The 20,580-nt window shown below is 43.8% G+C and overlaps 2 protein-coding genes and 1 long non-coding RNA gene across 22 annotated transcripts; 2 read left to right on the forward strand and 1 right to left on the reverse strand.

Moving 5' to 3' along the window:
- Positions 1-1,920: 1,920 nt before the first annotated feature.
- LOC112902637 (cysteine-rich receptor-like protein kinase 5) lies at positions 1,921-9,746 on the forward strand. Of its 20 annotated transcripts, XR_003230630.1 has the most exons (10): positions 1,921-2,141; positions 2,214-2,352; positions 2,539-2,803; positions 2,895-3,123; positions 3,217-3,367; positions 3,476-3,664; positions 4,493-5,439; positions 5,594-5,659; positions 5,773-5,985; positions 7,145-7,277. XR_003230630.1 is itself a non-coding variant. In XM_025971761.1 (9 exons), the coding sequence occupies exons 2-9, from the start codon at positions 2,248-2,250 to the stop codon at positions 9,166-9,168; spliced, it is 4,026 nt and encodes a 1,341-aa protein (XP_025827546.1). In that variant the 5' UTR covers positions 1,921-2,141; positions 2,214-2,247; the 3' UTR covers positions 9,169-9,306. The 20 variants fall into 20 exon arrangements, 19 of the variants coding, with proteins under 19 accessions (XP_025827546.1, XP_025827553.1, XP_025827554.1 ...); XM_025971761.1 differs by lacking the exon at positions 5,773-5,985 and adding an exon at positions 9,166-9,306 and having other exon boundaries at positions 4,493-5,659; positions 7,145-9,061; XM_025971768.1 differs by lacking the exon at positions 5,773-5,985 and having other exon boundaries at positions 7,145-7,359.
- Positions 9,747-12,543: 2,797 nt separating this feature from the next.
- On the reverse strand, positions 12,544-14,129 carry LOC112902642. Its single transcript, XR_003230633.1, has 4 exons — positions 13,984-14,129; positions 13,401-13,565; positions 12,953-13,220; positions 12,544-12,558 (listed from the first exon to the last, which is right to left on the reverse strand). It is a non-coding gene; the product is annotated as an uncharacterized LOC112902642 (long non-coding RNA).
- Positions 14,130-14,231: 102 nt separating this feature from the next.
- Positions 14,232-18,676, forward strand: LOC112903653 (serine/arginine repetitive matrix protein 1-like). Its single transcript, XM_025972886.1, has 5 exons — positions 14,232-14,309; positions 16,724-17,616; positions 18,074-18,155; positions 18,260-18,312; positions 18,514-18,676. Exons 1-5 carry the CDS (start codon positions 14,232-14,234, stop codon positions 18,560-18,562), a joined length of 1,155 nt encoding a protein of 384 aa, XP_025828671.1. The 3' UTR covers positions 18,563-18,676.
- The last annotated feature ends 1,904 nt before the right edge of the window (positions 18,677-20,580 follow it).

Here is a 20,580-nt window from a genome sequence, read left to right on the forward strand (position 1 = left end):
TTTTTACTTCATGTTCTAAAATATCTTTATGGTGATAACTATAAGATCATTGCATTAATTGGAACATGGAGAACCACCTAGGAAAATAGTGCAACCACAATACTACATGGCTCTGGTCTTAGCTAATTAATTAGAAACTTTAGCTTGTAATGGTCTTACCAAAAGGGCACGAGGGGAGCGCGTTGATAGGGTATAGCTCGGTCCTCTTGAGGCCTAGATATGATCCTGGTTAAGGTGTCTTCCTCATTAGCGAGGATTATGACCACTGCGGCCTGAAACCATAGTGGACTCCTGCAAGTTAAGGAATTTTTGTAAAAGCCTCATAGTGAATCCCTGCCACTCACCTCGAAAGTGTTTAAGGGCCTTGCAAACTTAGGCATCAAGAAAAATACGAGTTGTGGGTAAAGTGTACGATCTCTGCAGAGTGAAAACTGATATATCAGCCGTGCTCACGGTTAAGAGCGGCTTGGACCCTCACATGATAATTAAACTTGAAGATGATCTAAATTGGTGTTCTTTATTTATGTTGTTGGTACTTATCTCTTTTACTTAGTTAAGGGTTTATGGTATATACTTACACTTAGTTAAAGCTTGCTAAATAAAACTTGACCAACTAAAAGTGTTTATCGTAGTCAAACCATGTCAGCTATTCCTTAAAATTGGCCTTGCATGTCATATAATTTACTCCACTTGCTGAGTACCAACTATAAGTGTACTCACGCTTGCTTATTAAAGTCAATGCTGCTCAGAATAAGATAATTATCCGGAGTTCCCTGAAGACTTCGAGGAGTTCCAGGCATATGTCTCTCAGTCATCTGCCGGTGAAGTTGAAGTTCCGCTACTAGTTAAAGACGTTCATTTGTTTGCTTAAGAATAAGACTTTCGGTCATATAACAAAGTACTTTAATACTCTCTTTCATTATGGCATTGTTTCGAATATACACTTGTATTATCTATCATATGTGTGTGAACTTGTTCCTGGTGCACATATGAGATGCATCTGGTTTCTTCTTAAAACCGAGTGTGATAATAACCAACGAAGAGATTTGCTATAGATGCTCTGCAGAAAAGGTTAGATAAAGCCAATAACTTGATGATTACCGCTGGACAAATTGTGAATTCTATTAAGAATTAGCAAGAGATCAAATATGTTGCCTTACAAGAACTTGATAGAAGTCGATAACTTGGTAGATTGAAGTAGACGAAACTACAGCGATATGCTAAAAGCTAAAAGTCTATATAATCTGATAAACACGAACTTACCAATAAGCCAGAGATTGATCCGATGCAACCCTACTTGCTGAAGAATTCGGCAAAAAGTACTCTACTCCTACTCCTAGGGTTTTGGCGAAGTGCCGGAAAAAGGTGTTGTATTGAATTGATGATTATTCTTTACAAAAACCATTTATATATAGCCTTAGTGCTAAAACTCTAGGTCAATCATGACCGGTTACAAACTTGACTTTAAAGTAAAAAACTATCATATCTACAAGATAAATCAGAAGGAAACCGAACTGCTGCAAAATCTTGCAATAACGTCATCTTTCGGTCCGATTCAAACTCCTTCTACACGATTCTTTGACTGAATCCTACTATGCCCTTGACACACGCCACGTCATCTTTGACCCGCTGCTCCTAACGATCTTGACTAGCCCCCTTTACCTTGAGCAAAACGGGCATCGGTCTTCTCCAAATCCTTCATCGGCTCTGATTTTACTTACCAAAATTATACATGCAAGCAAAATTTTAACGTTAACACAGCCTAAATTATTTAATTCACGTTAATTATTGGACAAGCCCATCCATGTGCATCGGCGTCAAATGCAGGCCCTACCCCAACCTCTCTTTGGGTTGGTCCACCAGCCAGTGGCGAGCACGTGACCCTGAATGCGCGTGCAGCACAAGCTAGTGTGTCTTCGCGTTCACTTGCACTTCGTCCACTCCTACCCAGTTGACTTCTTACCTACCACTACCAGCGCGCCTCTGCTGCTGCCTCGCGCGCATGTCCGCGCGTCTACTTCAATCTCTCCTCTAACCAGTGAGCTGAGCTCGATCTATCTGTCTCATCAAGGATCCCCTAGACCACAGCGCAGCAGTTCTTCGGATCTTCGGCCGTGCCTTGCCTGCGCCTCCCTTGTCAGGTTCCATCCTAGATCTTGCATCTCTAAGTTCTAAGCTCATGTTTCCATCTTCTCACCCAGGGATCTTTGTAGTAGCAAAAATTACAGGACACGACGGCACATAAATATGGATTCAGAGGATGAGATACCATTTCAAATCTTGCGAGAAATCACGGATGGTTTCTCCAAGGAGAGGAAACTTGGTCAAGGAGCATTTGGAGTTGTTTACAAGGTAAGGCTCGGTCATCTAGCTTTATCTTTATGGACAACTATATTCTCAACAAGCCTGGCCAGCACAACGGGAGTGCTTTGAAACAATATATGGTGTTATTGGCTTATTGCATACAGTAAACCAATAAATATAAGTAGTAGAAACAGGATCAATTTGTACTAAGTACTGATGATATATATTTGGCAGGGAGTGACTAAAAACGGAGATGATGTTGCTGTGAAGAGGCTTCTGATCAATTCCAGTCTAGACTTTAAGCATCAGTTAAAAAATGAGCTCTATAACCTCAGGAAACTTAATCATCCGAACATTGTACACGTTCTGGGCTATTGTTTTGAAACAGAGCAAAAACCATTTATCATGGAAGATGGAAGTAAGGTGTTTGTTGATGAGACACAAGGAGCGCTATGCTTGGAATATATGCACAATGGCAGCCTTCAACGACTTCTTTCTGGTACGCTCCTGCCCTATTATCAGTATGTGTTGTAAGAATACTTGTATATTTGCATTTGATTAAGAATCTTTTTTGTTTACCGCTGCTGCAGATGAGTTTTCTGGACTTGAATGGCACACACGGTTCAAAATAATCAAGGGGACTTGTGAGGGTCTAAAGTATATTCATGAGCTGGAAGAACCTATTTACCACTTGGACCTAAAACCTGACAACATATTGCTAGATAAGGACATGGTGCCAAAGATTGCAGATTTTGGTTTGTCCAGGATCATTCATAATAAAGAACCAACGCGAATCACACAAAATCCGTATGGAACACAGTAAGCTAAATGTCTCAACTGAACATATTGTTTTTCTAAGCGTACAAATTAAGTCATGCGCATTACAAATTGGTTGAATATGATGCAATGCAGAGGGTATCAGCCACGAGAATACATCGACAGTGGTGAAATATCAGGAAAATTTGACATATTTAGCTTGGGTGTCATAATGATAAGGGTTGTGTCAGGACCCAAGGGCTACCCCAAATGTCTAGATATGTGTTTGGACGAGTTTGTTGATCAAGTAAGAAATGATATTTCTTATTAACAGGGCCCTTTTTTAATCTAATACTATCTCATATTTACATTGGAACAGTATATATCAGCCTAGCTTGACAGTTCAATTTATCAGGTCCAAAGGAACTGGAGGAACAGGTTGCAGGCGACATACAGTAGTGGTTCCTTGGTTGAAGCATATTGCCACCAAGTAAAGACATGCATTCAATTAGCATGGTTATGTGTGGAGGAAGACAGCAAAAAAAGGCCCAACATAGGGAAGATCACTGAGAAGCTGAATGAGATTGAAACTGCCATTGGCGAGGTAATAATTAATATCACTTGAGAAGGCATATAATGGATATCTAGGTCAGGAACTAATTTCAATAAAAGCGAAATCATGTCATCAGTTCACTTAGTTATTTTTTTCTAGTAAATTAGCAATTGTTTCTCAACACTCAACAGTATGGATCTCTCCAGGAGTCAGGAACACAATAATATACAGCAGTTTTCCAATCATCTAAAACTGATAGTGACGATGTGAAACATATTGATTGATAGAGAAAGTTCAAGTCTATGACTACACATGTAATGTTCTCTCTGGAATTGAAAGCTATATTAGTCACATCTTCATATCAAAACTGGATAATGTATAGGCACATGAAGCAAGAACTTATGATTAATTTTTTTGATACTAAAGTTATTTGGCTTGACATCACCAATTTATTGTGTAATATGCAGAGGAGCTGTTATTTCAGCTATCAGCAATGCCTAAACACATGCAGACTGCCCTGCATCTTAAGAAAAAAAAAACATCACATTGCACTGTTTATGCTAAATTGTGGTTTCTGTCAAGTCAAATAAACAAATTGGCATATAGCTTAATATTTGTGTGAGCAAATGGAAAATTAAATTTTGCATTATATTTAAACACCACTTCCTCTAATCAAAATTATATTCATTTTATGATTCATGTTCGTATAGAAATAATTACTGAGAATGACTACACCATACTGATATTAATTGAAACATCAAGAAAAAATCATAATATACATTTTTATTGAACTTACACGTTTTGAACAAATTGTTACTTGAAATATCATCTTGAATATTGTATCAATGTCTTAAAAGGCATTATTAATTGAGTTTGCAGTTTGTTCACAAACCAACTGAAATATTGCAGCTTCCCCAGAAAGGATGTATAAAAAATGTTTCTGGAATGACAATGCATTATAACAAGAATATAGATATGAGAAACAAATCAACGGATGTCAAAGGTCAACACCAGAATATTAATTTGATAGGCCCTAGTTGCAGTGAGCCGGAATTTGTTGATGCACGACAAACATCGTCAGATGTAGTAGAAGAACTCATTGTTGGGAGGGCCGAGGAGAAAAGGAAAATAATTGGTTCTTTACTTGCGGGTATGTCAGAAAAGATCATCATCCTTCCTATATATGGTATTGGAGGCATTGGCAAGACAACTTTGGCAAGGTTGATTTACAATGATCCAAATTTCAAATGTTATACTCATGTATGGGTTGATGTGTCCCGGAGATTTGACTTGAATAAAATTTGTGAGTCTACAATTTCACAAATATCTGGAAAAGAAAGCCGGGCTAATGAAAGAAAGATAGTACATAGTTGCCTCACGAAACTACTTTCTGGTAAGAAGATTCTGATTGTTTTAGATGACCTGTGGGAGGATGATCAATTCCACCTGCAGGAGTTGAAGGATATGCTATATCATGCTGATAGCAACATAATTATTTTAGTAACAACACGCAGTGAACGTGTTGCCGGAAGAATCTGTACTAACCTTCAACCATACAAGATATTACCCTTGACAAATGACATGTGCTGGGATATAATAAAACAAAGAAGTGCTTTTGAAGCTAGAGACGACAAAAAACAGTTGACGAATATTGGAAGGGAGATCGCCCAGAAGTGTGGTGGTGTGGCTTTAGCAGCTCAATCTCTAGGCTTTACTTTGAGGTCCATGAATTTTAATCAATGGATGAACGTGAAAGACAATGATATCTGGAATGAACCTGTTTCAACCGATGCATCTTTGCCAAATCATGTTCTTGCATCTTTGAAGTTAAGTTATAGTCAAATGGATTTAAGCTTGAAGAAATGCTTTAGCTACTGTGCAATCTTTCCAAAAGGCCACAAGATAGTTAAATATGATGTAATTTATCAATGGATTTCTTTGGATTTCATCAAGCCAACCAAAATACTCTCCAATTTGCAGCTTTGCGAGAAGTATATTGCGCGGCTCCTGGGACTATCTTTCTTTCAACATTCAGCGTCACCCACGGTGTGTTATTTCTGCATACCAATACTACATTTGAATAATTCTTACTCATAATTCAATCAGTTGAAATAAGACTTACATTTTGCGATTTTTGCCAAGTCATGACTCACTTGCAGTTCAGACTTTTGTTTTTTAGAAAAAGCAAGTGGTGGTCAAGACCCTAAGGGACATGGTTTATTAGGGCTACTCTTATGTGGGCTCGGGACTAAATCTACATGGTCATGAAGCGTGCTTGTACGGGGAAACCTATATAGCTTCCGGAAGTTTTTTACTTATGAAACTTCCAGTATTTGAGATCCGTGCTACACTGGATGGATGGCTAAAATAAGGTGGGGAGCTATCCAACCATAAATAAATATATCTCATCCCCCAAGCCGACCGTAAATAAATACCTAACCCCGTATAATGTTGAATTAGCCTTTTCAAAATGTTGAATCAAGATTTGGACCATGTTGAGTCAGTTGTAAGAAAATGCCAAAGCATGCATCAGACATAGAGAAATCCAGGTGAGGTGAGGGGAGCAAGCCATGAATAAATATCTACCCCCGAGCAATGTTGAATTAGCCTATTAGAAATGTTGATAAAGGGTTCACATATTGTTGAATCTAGTGTAAGAAAATGTCGCAAACCTGCCATTGTCGTGCCCCAGAAGCCGCTAGACCCCTCATCAGGGGATGCACGCGGATGTCCCAACTGCCACCAGACGCCACGAGCCCATGACGCACACTACGAGCATCCCCGTATTGCACACATGAAGGGCACCGCGGAGCGCCATGCACAGCAGCCGGGCGAATCTGCCCGGCGGCGCGTGGGTTAACCAGTTGGCCCAAGCCACCGAGGCGCCACGACAGGGCCGGCCGCCGCAGTCGCGGAGGATGCACACCGCCGCAACGCCACCGACCAGCCTTGCAGTCGACCGACACAGCCACACCGCTGCCGCGTGTCAAGAGGCACAACCCCCGTTGGCCGAGCCAGGCATGTGCCGCCGCGCATCAGTAGTCAGGCACCGCGCGAGGCACTCGACTAATATAAAACGGTTTCCCTGAGCCCTGCACGTATCTTGATGTGACCAACATTGACGGTAAAAAAATTGTAACGGCGAGACGGTACCGCCGGTATACTTATGTCTGGGTGAGAGAGAGCCCTGCAGCTGCACCTTCCTTGCGGCCGCATGGGCTTCCGGCGGCCGCTCGAGTGGCGGTGAGCGGGGAAGCAGAGCCGGAGGGCGGCGGCGCATGAGGGGTTTGGTGTCGTTCTGTGCCAATCGATGTTGAATGAAGAACTCCACTTGAACAATTGAACAATTGTTGATTTTATGTGTTCGTTTCAATATCCGGAGTGCCCTTTGGTATTTGGTTCTTGTTGTGATTTTCATGCTTTGATTCCGTCTCCAGGAGTAGTACCTGTGTCCACTCTATTTTTAAAAACAGCTGTGCACTCTGTGTTGCCTGAGAGCTGATGCTGGCATGCATGTTCTTCATGTTGCAGGGTGATAGAGAGGACGACGTGGCTGCTACAGTGTTCACTATGCACGATCTGGTTCATGACTTAGCAAGATCGATCATGCTTTTCGAAATTATAGATGCTAGCAAACAATGCAATACTGGGGGAAGCAGATTCCAATTTGCGTTACTCAATGATTGTACCAAACCATTGAAGTCATTCACACAATATCCTACCGCGGTAAGAGCACTGCGTTTTCATGGTTCAGACCAAAATGTGCTCCATGGTGCGTCATTTTTGTCGGCTAAGTACCTTTGCGTCTTGGATTTAAATGAGTGCTCTGTACAGAAGTTGCCAAAATCTATTGGTAATTTAAAGCATTTGAGATATATTAATGCTCCGAGGGTCGAACATCGGGCCATTCCCAATTGTATCACAAAGCTGAAAAAATTAATTTACCTCAGCCTTCGTGGATCGTATCAGATCTTGGCACTGCCAGAATCAATTGGAGAATTGAAGGGTTTGATGTATCTTGATTTGTCAGGTTGTTCCAGATTAGAAAAACTGCCGGTGTCATTTGGCATGCTAACAAAGTTGGTGCACCTAGATATGTCAGGTTGTTCTGATGTTACAGGTGTATCAGAGTCCTTGGAGAGCCTCACCAACCTTGAATATCTGAATTTATCGCACTACAGGACCTTGAGTACCACAAAGAGACAACCACCAGAAGCTTTGAGGAGACTCACCGATCTGAAGTATTTAAACTTATCAGGTTCTACATTCTTCATCGAAGATCATGGTATAATACAAGCCTTGTGCAGCCTTACCAAACTCCAATGTTTGAATTTGTCAAAATGTTCACTCTTAGTTAGAGACTCGCATCTCACATGGATATCAGAAGCCATGAGAAATCTCACCGAGCTCCGTTATTTGGATTTATCAAGTTGCTCAACCGTCTCAGGAGCTGATGAAGCACTTCCCATTTTTCTTGAGTGTATAAGTAACCTTCCAAACCTAGAGCATCTGGATTTGTCCAATAATAGAGAGCTTACGAGAGTTCCTGACTGTATTTGTAGCCTAAGAAAGCTACATAGACTGGATCTCTCGTACTGCTACAGTCTGCGGAGTCTACCGGCAACTCTGCATGAAATGGATAGTCTGAAGTTTTTGCATCTGCATAAACTGTTGAAGGTGCCAGCACTCAACAAAAATTTAATTACATTACCACACTTTCTGGTCCAAGCTGATTATCACAACTCCAGCAGCAACCTTGCTCTCCTTCAAGATGTAAATCGTACTGACCTGGTGATAAGCAGACTTGAAAACGTGAAGTCCGTGCAAGAGGCGCGGAGTGTAAGACTAATGGAAAAAGGAATTAAGAAAATGAAACTCAACTGGACTAGAGATTCTGAGAGGTTTGTTGAGGACATGGAATTGTTGGCAGAGCTAATCCCCCCAATAACTTTAGAGAAGTTATTTATAGATGGTTACAGTAGTGTAAGATTTCCTGAGTGGTTTATTGGTATTGCCGATCATCTCCCTAATCTTTGTCGGATCTCCTTATCCAATCTGCCCAAGTGCAACGCACTGCCACCACTTGGCCAATTACCTAATCTGGAAGAGTTGAACTTTTGTGGAATGAGTGGCATTTCAAAAATTGATGGGGACTTGTACGGCACCAGAAGGCCATCATTTCCTCGACTGAAGGATTTTTCCCTAAGTGGAATGGAAAGCCTTGAGGTGTGGTACACAACGTACTCTCATGGCGGGGATGGTGTGAGCAAGTTTATGTTCCCCAACCTTCAAAGATTGACAATATGTGAGTGCCCCAACTTGAGGCAGAAACCATGTCCACATAGAGCTGAGGAGCGATGGAACATATGGGGAGCATGTGATGGTGTAATATCTTCCTGGGAGGAGAGGGCATCACAGACCGCTGCTTCCTCCCCCTCCTCTGCTCCGGTAACTACTCTTTTGTGTATAGATTCCTGCAAGGTGCCTATGCATAAGTGGAGGCTGCTTCACCACCTCCCTGCCCTCACTAAATTAGAGATATACGGTTGCAGTAATCTGAGCAGCTCGCCAGAGATCATGCAAGCACTCTCCTCCCTCCAGTCGCTAACTCTGTGGAGCCGGGGCCAGCCAGAACCAGAACTGCCAAATTGGTTGGGTCAGCTTGCATCACTTAAGAAGTTGACAATAGAGGGATACGAGGTGCAGGCATTGCAGGGTTCCATGGGGCATCTCAGTTTGTTACAGTCATTATGTTTGAAAGGTATTGAAAGCATGACAGCACTTCCTTAATGGGTACCAGACCTCATCTCTCTGCAACAGTTGGAACCATCGGGTGCCTCATCTCTCTCAATGAACTCGCCATCATGGATTGCAACGGCATCACGTCTTTACCAGAGAGCATACAAAAGCTAACCATGCTCAAAAAGCTAACAATTTATCTCTGCAATGAACTAGTGAGGTGGTGTAAAACTGAGGAGAACAAGGCGATGCTTGCTCACATCGAAGTAAAGGTACCAGGCGTTTTTGTAAAAGTTCTTTAGTACAGAATTTACTTCGTTTTTCATACATTACACGATTTTGTCCCATGCAGATATGCCTATTTTTTCATATATATTGCGTTTCCATTTTTCTATTTTTTTCTGCTCTTTCTTTACAAATGGCATCTTTTCGAACTAATTGTTATGCTCGACAAGTGTAAAACGAAGAAAACAACTAGTGATTGCCTGCCAGCAAAAATGCAAAGAAATAGTATCCTGAGGACTTCCGAATTTTTCACTAGCATTTTTTTATGAAACAATCAAAACATTTCCCGCATGTGTAATGTTTTTTCATTCATGGAAACATAGATTCGCGCTCGACCGTTATTTGTTTGTTATAATAACGGTGTCCCATAATTTTTACCGATTTGTAGATCATTTTTGTTCAGCTGGATTTTATGAATTTACCTCCTGCAAACATGTTCTTTTACACTGCCACGAGGTTGTAACTTGTAAGCCAAAGGTAGTTTGTACAATCCTCCAAACAAACTTAACCAAATTACAATGCAATAGCAATTATGGGATGGTTTTATTGTTACTAGAAAAGACAACACTTTTTTCTTTGGTGCCAATTCTTCGTAGCTATATTATCTTTTGTAAGACTCAGCTTCATGAAAAGAAATCGACAAGACCTATTATTTAGGAGGAAAGGATTTATTTTCCAATCAAATTGGTTACGTCCTGAGATACCATAATTTAAAAGAATTTTCTACATAGGGTTAGAGCATCCCAGCAGATTACTCGTAACTCTCCCTAATACTAAGAAAATACTTTTTTATAACTGGAGATTCTCCAGCAAATTACCAATCCAATCTCATCTTCAAAAATATTTTTGGTAATCATTGAAACACATCTTTCTCTCACCTAAATGAAAAATCATTTGTGCAGTCTCGCTCTGGTCGTTTAAGTAAACATTCACGCTTTGCTAGAAACAAAGACAAATGTGCGGTGGCTCCCATGTGTGTGTGGTGTGGTGTCGAGCGAAGGAGAACGCACGTAATAACGTTGGCCACGACAAACAGGAGTTGAGTAAAAGTCAATGCTCGCCACGTCACGACTGCCCAAAAGGGAAACCTTGCCATCAGATGCCTTCTTCCAACAGGCCCAATTTGCCAGAAAATGGGATTTTCCGTCTCCATATACAATATACATGGTCAAATGGGTTGCACGGCCCCACACGGCATGGGAAAATTAACCATGTCGTGTCGTGCCGGTCCGCGGGCTAAGCCGGCAGCCCAGGCACAGCACCATGATGGCTTGATCGGGCCGGGCCGGACCGACTAGCCCATCAAGCACGGCAGCCACACAGCACCATGATGGCTTGATCGGGCCGGGCCGGACCGACTAGCCCATCAAGCACGGCAGCCCAACTACCCGTCGAGCACGGCCATCGGCCACCAGCCTCCGCCGCCTTCACGCCGGCTGTCCCCCGTGCCAGCCACCGGTCTCTGCCACGCGCTCATCGGCAGCTGTCCTCTGCCGCGCCCCCAGCTCATTCCCCGCTGCTCGCGCACCGCCTCCGCCGCGCATGCGCCGGCTTCTCGTCCATCGGCGGGGAAGGGAAGGGGCAGCGAGGAGAGAGGGGCAACTGGGAGAGGGGGGGGATAGGGGAACGAGAGAAAGAAGGGAGAGAGAGAGAGAGAGGGGAGGAGGACGTGGAGGAATTGGACGAGCTGGATCAGACCATATTTGGACCGGCACTCAAAGTGAATTTTACCATTAACCTCGAATATTCAACTCTAAAGTTAGTTGTGCATCCTAATTTTTGTTGTACTTTTTCAGCATTCAGAAAACATGAATTAAATTGTAGAAGGATAGGTGTGAAAATTATTTTTTCCTCATACTTATGGATATCCGAAGATATATAAATTAACACAAGAAATATATATCTTATTCTCTTAGGAAAGAAATACTCCCCCTTTTTGTGACGAAAGAAATACTTCCTCTGTTCTTTGCACAGATGACTTTTGGACATGGCCCTTGACCATTCATCTTAATAAAAAACTATAGAGATTTCTTTTTTCTTTTTGTAACTTGTTTTATTATTAAAGGTGCTTTAAGAATGAGTTCTACTTAATATTTGCAATAAGTTTCTGAATAATAGGACTGGTCTAATGCCGTGACTAAAAGACAACGATCTCAAACAGGGTACACATTATCTGCGTAGGGAAACAGCTGTATGAACGAATGAACAAAAAGGTATTATACATTTGGAAATAGCCATGCTGAATATCTTTATATATGATTCTTTGTTGAGTAATATCATTGTTGCTAATAAATAATAATGGACTAACATTTTCCCACAATTTATTGCGAGCAATATGGAAGCTTTTCCTATTACAACTGCGTTTTTCTCACCTATATAATTACACCTGGGAGATTTAGGAGCTCACTATAATTTGAAAAATTCCTTAATTGGACACAAAATTTACTTTTTTTATGGAAAACTAATTGTATTCATTGACGATAAACAAATTTCATCGCGGCCCACACTCTCTGGCCTAATGAAGCACTGATACTCAAAATGTTTTGTGATAAGATCGATATCTGATGCACAGTGTACCTGTGCATATCGTATTACGCCAATATTTACAGTAAAACAATTTTCATAACAATTTTCATATCCTAGCAATGGCTCCTTTGTCATGACAAGATTTCTATAGGGGTAAAGAAAAACATGCCGTTGTACATGTGACGACGAAATCCTGAATGCAACATGCAAACGGGAAAGCACACGTTGGAACTAGCCGCGGGTGCAGTGGACTACACGTGTGACGATCAGGGTTCTATACGCTAGCTGCACACAAGCAGACACCAACTCCTCGTGCCCCCGTGGCCGTGAATGTTGGCAGGAGTTTTCTTGGATCTGGTGACTGCCACTGCATAACTGACAAACATGACGATCACCTACAGAGAAGCAGCAACATCAGTAGACATGCAAAGGCCATTCTATATTTTCTATGAGTTTAGTAGTAGTCACATGCTTGGTTTTGCAACTCAGCATAGTAGATTATTAGTAGTAATATGTTAGGCTGGCTGCTAAGCTTCATATTGTTTGCTCAAAAAAGTGAGATCAAACCAAATATTTCGATTGGTAATATGGCATGCATATGCTTCCCTTCTCTGTCTTGTGTGATGAACTTTAAAACCATGCATGCTCTCCAATCAGCACCACAGAATGGTCTAAACCCAAACTTCATATAAGAAACAAGAAAAAAACCCATGCCTACAAAGATTTGAAAATCATTTCCAGAAATGAAAAACAAGTAAGGATACAAAGAGTGGGTTCAGGATACATCACCAAATTCCACATGCAGAGAGCAAAAATCTGGAGAATTTTGAAGAGGGAGGCCTGGCATGGTGGATGAGAGCCCTCTGGCTAGCCAAGAAGACCGGCCGATGCAGCCACATCGCATTAGCCATCACACAAGAATTTCTCAAGAAACACTTTGCCGTCCCCACTCCATCACCAGAACACGAGAACCTGAGAGCTGCTTGTACACTTGAGGTATCTTAACAGTTGGATCATCCTTAAAATTTTCTAGGAAATCCTCGATATTTGTAGCTTCCTAATATGATGCAAAAGGCAATTAAAAACATTAGCCTCCTATAAACTTATCAAAAAGGAAGCAAAGATAAGTAATTTAATGTTGAAACAGAATAAATGCACTTTATATTAGGAACATGACAGCTGTAACAGCTAATTTGCTAAATTGACAATGACAGTTAAATGCTACAAAGATACTTACAAGAGTGTAATCAAGTTCTTCCAAAAGTTTTTCACCAAATTCATCAACAATAAGCTCTGCGTTGCACCCTAATTTCTGAAGACTAATCCCATTCAAAAATGAAGCCAAAGTGCGGAACAGAAAAAGGTCTCGGTATATTATTGGTTCAATCCCTGGTCTCTGAACCTGCAATTTCAATGACATAAATCAAATAGATAAGTATTGATTCCCGGAGCACATTTAAGCATTTGGTTCATGACATGCGAAGTGTACAGAGACACAATTACCAGGGTATACTTAACAGTTATACTCATCCTTTTTTAAAGACCATACTTAGAAAAAAAAATAATGTGTCTAGATAGAAAAAGAATAGTAAAGGTAATAAAAGAAGTAAACTGATAACAGAAACAATTGGAAAAGGGGGAAATAGAGAAGAGAAGAAGGGCCCGTCCCCACGTTTTTCCTCCCCGCTCTCTCCCTCCCCGCCGGGGCCGCCAATTGACCCGCCGGCCATCGCAGGTCTCCCGTGCCGGCACCGACGGCGTGGCCCCCCAATGAAAACAGAAAGGATAGAGCAGCAACAGAGGGAGCTCTGAACACTCACCTTCGGCGCTTGCCGACACAGTCGCCGGCGACGGAATCGGCGGCGAAAACTCACTCCTGTCCGCAGCTCCCACGAATTCTTGGGGGCGAACTCGATGGATTCCTTCGGCGCCGAGCCGCGCACTCTCTGGCGCGCTCCTGTTTACCTGGACACGCCCTCGATTTGGGTAGGGAAAAAAATGGTTTTCTTTTCCTTTTCTTGGCACCCTTTCTGTGGCGCCGAGTGGAGGAGCACACGCAGCCGTGGCCATGGCGAATTGGCGATTGGCGAAGATGGGTGGAGTCGATGCTGGCCACTCAGTGTTTTACGGCGTGGCCACGTCACCCGTGCCCAAACTTGGGGGAACCTTGCTATCCACAGCCACAAGTACGGTGCCCGCTCCCTGATCGCTTCGAGTTGGACCACGGGAAATTTCCAAATTGGGGAAATAGATAGGATTTGGACTGAACCTTGAGCTTCCGTAATTAAACACTCCATATATTATCTTCCACCTCCGTGGGACGAGAAATATCTAGCTTTCTCTGTCTTTAGTGTTTTTTTTCCGGGTTGGGATACTGAAGATGCTCAAAAGAAAAGGCTTGGGCCTGACGTTTGGTTCAGGTAAACTGTGTTATGAGACGCGCGTGCTGAAATTTGATAAGCATTTTTAAAAAAATTACCAAATACTCTCTAAGAATCCCCAAAAAATTTCAATTGTATCTTAGAATATTGTGTTTCTTTGTCAGAAATATTCATTTTTCTAACAAAGCACTAAAGTTAGACATCAACCAAACAAACTACGCTATGCTTTTGCGGGTATATTCGGTGGCATGATTTAATTCTCACTTAGGACAAGAACAGAGAATAATGGGACCGCAGGAATCTTCCGAGCAGAATCAACGCCGGCGCCCAGCACTCCTCAAGCCAAGTCACGTCAACCACCCCTCCACTTCTTTACTTTATCGTTGCCAATCATTTCAAAAATATTTCTTCGTCATAGGCTCCTCAAGCACCGATAAACGCTTCATCCCCTACATTTGTAGATAGCCTCCAAGCTACATTTGTAAACCCTCATTAGGTGGACAGATGCTATTGGCATTTGGGGTCATTTTGATAAGACATGGTTGAAATGTTTCGCTAGTAACCCTGCCAATAACTTTTCTAGTTTTTCTTATAATTAGGCAGGATTCGAGCACGATTTGCAATTGCTGCGAGTGATTGGGCTTTAACAAAATTTTGTTTCCTTTTCTTTTTGTGCAGAAGACTAGGCTCTTTTTTCGTTCTGCTCCACAAGTGACCCGGAAGATATTTGAGGGACGTGCTCGTTTTTATTGAGAACCATTAGAAATTTAGGCAATTTGCAGTATATTTTAATTTTAAAATAACACTACTAGAAAACTATTTTAAATGTTTGGGTCATTTTGATAAGACTTGGTTGAAATGTTTCGCTAGTAACCCTGCCAATAACTTTTCTAGTTTTTCTTATAATTAGGCAGGCAGGATTCGAGCACGATTTGCAATTGCTGCGAGTGATTGGGCTTTAACAAAATTTTGTTTGCTTTTCTTTTTGTGTAGAAGACTACGCTCTTTTTTCGTTCTGCTCCACAGGTGACCCGGAAGATATTTGAGGGATGTGCTCGTTTTTATTGAGAACCGTTAGAAATTTAGGCAATTTGCAGTATATTTTAATTTTAAAATAACACTACTAGAAAACTATTTTAAATCTAGGAAGAGGGAGACGACACAAGTCACACGATTTTTTACGCCCGCTTGCGGCAGACGGGATTCAAACTCACGACCTCTGGCCTCGGACATCCCTCTCTTACCATCTCACCTACACAACAATTCTGATTGGGAGAGAGATACTTTTCTTTTGAAACCGTGAAGGACCCTTTAGTATCGGGTGGTATCACCATCCGGTACTAATGTGGCTGGAGACATTGGTACTGGGCGGTATTACCACCCAACCTTTTAGTAGGTAGTATTACCACCCGGAACTAAATGGTTCCATAGGCTTTGATCCACCTCAAAAATACCAGTAATGCTATACTAGTATTATACCAGGTCTAGTTCACATCGGTACTTTTAGGGTGGACCGATAGCTTTTTTTCTACTTGTGTACATCAGGTAAATCATGAACTTAGTTACCATGAGTCCTCTTGTGACAACCAAATATATGCAAGTGTTCATGTTTAAATTTCTATAAAACGCTGATAAAAGAACCATAGAAAGTTAAGGGTGTACACGAAATCAGTGTCAGTGCTGAAGGCACTAGATCCACCGTTCTTAAACAGCGCATTGTATCAGTCCGGGCTCTTCATCCTTCACGAGCAGCAGTTGCGCAAGAGAGTGCGCTCCAAAAAAAAATAAACCTGACTATCCGCCTATCCTGAGCAGGAACTCAGTAGCGCTGCTCTTCCAAGCTTTTGTGCATGTAGTGTGAGGTGCACCTGGAGGTCATATAACTGTTGAAAATAATCGTCATCAGTCACCGGTAACGGCAGCATTCATGTTCTGGTCATCAATCACCACAAATCACATCCGGTCACGTCACGGCTTGGCTGCACACCACGCCCACACACCCACAGCGAGCATCTGGCACACCCATCTCCTTTTTCAGCTTCATAGGTGTACCAACCGCTTCACGCCCCCGCGCCGTCACCCACGTCGCGCCGTCCCCGGCGTCCTACGTCGCTTCGTCACGGTGCCCGCGCCGCCGCGCCGTCACCCAAGTCGCGCCATCGCGGCGTCGTTGGCGTAGGACGGCCACCGTCCTCGGTCGCGGGCTTCCTACGGCGGCCGCCCCCGGCATCCTACGGAGTCCCTCGCCGGCTTCTACGGCCTCCGTCTCCTCATCGTTGCCGGCGTCCCATCGTCACCCCGTCGTGCCATCGCTCCCACCAGCCGCCTCCCACCCCGTGCCCACGCCACGCGACGGTTCCATCTCCTCCGCCCCGACACCCTCCCCCTCGCGCAGCCCCGACGCCCTCCGCCCTCCCCCTCCTCTCCGTCCGCCACCCCCCGCGCTCGGCACCCTCCTCCTCCGCCTCCTCCATCCGCATCGCGGCGCCGAGCGCCGCCACACCGCGAAGATGACTCGGCGCGGCGACGCCGTGCCCCACCGCGCCGCGGCGGGAGCGACGCGTGGACCTCCTCACCACGAAGACTGCGCGGCCGCCGCCTCCACGCCGCCGGAGACCGAGCTGTGAACGGATCGGCGGCTGCCTCCCCCCACGTCCTCCTCGCGCAACCCCAGACAACGGCCGACCTTCCGCCAGCCCGAATCGGCCGTTTTTCTGACCGCCGGAGCTGCTCCGCCGCCCACAGTGAGCACCGGTACCCCCTCCGCCGCGCTGCCACCTCCCCCCTCCTCCAGCGTCTGCCGGCGCCCTTCCCGTCCCTCGGCGCCGCCTGCGAGCACAGCCACGACATCGTGTGCTGCAGCGGCTCTAGCACCGCCGCAGGACACTGCGAGCTCGGTGCCCCCCGCCGGCGCGGCCCGGAGGAAGCTGCCCACCGTCCCAAAGCCGACGTGAACCCCAGCGTCCTCTTCTGCGCAACCTGCAGCCCCCACAGGCAACCAGCGGCAGCCACCATCTTCACCAACTCTGGCATGGAGGATGCACACAACCTGCTCGAGGGAATAGCTGCAAGGTACATCATTTGCTTGGTGATAGCTCAAAACTGCTTTGCATCAACATTGCCTTGTTTGAGATGCAAGAAGATGCAAATACGTCTGCATAACACTTCTACCACCTGATAGTATAAACAAAACACAGCGCAATTTTGGAATTGGAGAGTAGGCTGCATTTGACTTATTTGAAATGTTTTTATCCGAGTGAACTGCTGTCTTTCTATGTTTTCAAGTTGGAAATCGTATATTTCTTTCAATAGTTCATCATTCTTCATGCAATAGGAATAACCTATGGTCTCAATTTCATTCTGGGTGCATGAGCAAGACTACAAGAGTTAACAGTGTTGTATTTGGCATTAAAATTTTTTCATTGATCTCCAATTCTTGTACGTAATATCTGCTCATGGCCAATGCATATGCAAAACATCCGTTGTTTGTCATTTATGTGAACTGAAGTTCCTTCAATTTCATGTGTAGATGCTACAGTGATGATGTAGGATATCCTGGAATTACAGTCATACCTCAGCAACGTCGAATCTCCAAGTCAAACCTTCTGAAGGTTCGGAGCGGATTATGCTGTGACCCAGTCAAACCTTTAGTGCATTGAACATTGAAAGTATATAGAAATAGGATGTCAAAATCAATATATTTATATGTGAATAGGAAGAGGAATCTGGATATTATGTGGACAAGCAGTTCAATCTAAACACACGTCCGTAAGTCCTCACCACGCCACGCCACGCCATTTCATTTCATTTCGTCATCCATCGTTGGTTTCTTGTCACATGGCAGTCGTAGTTAGGTTTTGCTTTGCATCATGCAGTTTATATTAGATGCCTAAGTTTATGATATCAATGGGAAGAAGTATATAGATGACCTTCAGTTGATTAGAATTGACATTTCTATTATATTTTTAGGATCGATGTTGGAGAAAGCAAGGTACATGTATCTTGGGGGCAGAAATAACAGTAAATTATTTGTTCATCTTGTTATTATGAGCAAATTGATTTGATCAATGTCAAATGATAAAAATACTTTCGAGGGGATCGTGTGTAAACTACACATTTCTATTTACATGAATACAAGTATAGCTGATGTATGACCCTATAATAAAAGGGATCATTGTAAATTTGAATGAAGTAGTTTTGATTCCGATGATTCTTGATAGCACCACCTGAATATGTCGCTCATAGATATATAATTTATATCCCGTTGCAATGCACGGGCACACGCACCTAGTCTAATGTAAAATTCATAGATCAACTAGCTCCAAAAAGATTTTGCCCTGTCTCTGAAGCCTCTCATAGGTCCAACAACGCTTGTATATATGTCGCTAACCAGAAGAAGAATTGGCACTTTAGAAGGCTATTCCTGTCCATGGAAGAAGGCCCGATAGGTGCAACTCGCCAAGTACCTCGAAACGCGGCCTGCTTGTGGCCCGATCTGCGGGCCATTGTGGTTGGCCTAGGGCAGCCGAGCCGAGGCCGGCCTGTATAGAAGGGGCAGAGGAGCGGTTAGGGTTTGCCCTAAACCGCTCCCTCCTCTTGAGCCGCCAATGTCGACCGCGTGCGCCGCCGCCTCCGCCTTGCCGCGTGCCGGTGCAAGTCGTGCGCCGCCTTGGGATGCGGCTCCGCCTCCCCTCCTCCTCTTATTGTGCCACTTGCACCCTTATGTGCTGGCCCTTTCCGGCCGCCGGCCTTAGCCAGCTGATTCAATGGTCGGAGGGGAGCCCTAGCGCGACGGGCTCCAAGTGCCGCACCGGATTCCGGGGGCGGTGGTCCACAACCGCTGTTGGAGAGGAGGGCATCGCGGGAGCGGGCGCTGCCGAGGGCGGCACCACCGTGGCGATGGAGGGGCGAGTGCTGCTGGTGCGGGCGCCACCGCCGATAGCGGCCAGGTGGGCGCTGCTGGAGCTTGCTGCGCCGCCGATGGCAGCTGAGCGGGTGTCGGCGATGAGTCGGATGGCGAGGCATCCAATATCCTCAGCCGTCGTTCAAGTGCCATCCGTGGCCACCACAGAAGCGGCAGCCACAACAAGCACTTCAGCCATGGTGTCCCGCATGACAACGACCATGGCTCAGAAAAAGTGGCTATTCCTGTTGCGGAAGTAGTGGCTGGGGTGGCATGCAGTTCATTGATGGCGGCCACCAAGCGGAAGGATGAGAAATCCATCATCGAGTGCAAAGAAATGTAAGTTTGTCGGGTCCATACTTACCCAACGAACGTGAGGCCTGCCGGCCTCTGTCTTCTTTCTTGTGCCCAGGGAGAACAACGCGACTGATAATGTAAGTAGAAGAGAGATGAAAGTGACTTGTGTATTCCATTGATAGGGGATCACTGTTTATATACATGCCCAAGAGGCCAAGGGCTGAAGGGACATCCCTTCGGGATTGGCCCTTTCGTGATTTGTAAGCAACTAATGTGATGTTATTAATCACTAATTAACTAACTACAATAAATTGATCACTAATTCTGATTTTCTTCATAACAAATTCTAATCTTCTTGCAACAATAGCATACAAGTCATATCTGAATTCTTCAGAATTGCGAGAGCATTCACAGGGAACTCATGGACCAAACAATCACTGCCTCTCCTATGCACTCCAGCATTATTCTAGGGCTTGAACCAAACATAACTATCGACAATTGGAGGTCTGACCAGGTAATTTTGCAATCAATGAATAGATTTGCATGATTTCAGGACTCCTCCATGACCAATGAGGCCTACTCTTTGGCTAAGCTATCATTTGGTCGTACTTCTTTTTTTATGAAGTTTCATGTCTTTATTAATCTCAAAGTAGTTAAATTTTGAAACCTACATCTCTAATCTAATCTTTATTGTTTCTTGTTTATTCTTCAGGCATCAACACCTTCCCCTGTTCTCTCTTTATGAAGTCTTAGGGAGGTTCTTCATTCCAAGCAAGCAGGACTGACATAGGATTTTTTTCAGGATTGTAAATAATCCTTTTATTTTCAAAAAAACT

Source organism: Panicum hallii, chromosome 8 (genome assembly GCF_002211085.1).
Source record: "Panicum hallii strain FIL2 chromosome 8, PHallii_v3.1, whole genome shotgun sequence".
NCBI lineage: Eukaryota > Viridiplantae > Streptophyta > Magnoliopsida > Poales > Poaceae > Panicum > Panicum hallii.

Coding starts and splice junctions, on each gene's coding strand:
- LOC112902637 (XM_025971757.1), top strand. CDS start 2,248: ATGGATTCAGAGGATGAGATACCATTTCAAATCTTGCGAGAAATCACG. Junction 2,353..2,538: donor CATTTGGAGTTGTTTACAAG/GTAAGGCTCGGT, acceptor TATATTTGGCAG/GGAGTGACTAAAAACGGAGA. Junction 5,660..7,144: donor AACATTCAGCGTCACCCACG/GTGTGTTATTTC, acceptor TTCATGTTGCAG/GGTGATAGAGAGGACGACGT.
- LOC112903653 (XM_025972886.1), top strand. CDS start 14,232: ATGGCGAATTGGCGATTGGCGAAGATGGGTGGAGTCGATGCTGGCCAC. Junction 18,156..18,259: donor CCAAGTCAAACCTTCTGAAG/GTTCGGAGCGGA, acceptor ATATGTGAATAG/GAAGAGGAATCTGGATATTA. Junction 18,313..18,513: donor TTCAATCTAAACACACGTCC/GTAAGTCCTCAC, acceptor TTATATTTTTAG/GATCGATGTTGGAGAAAGCA.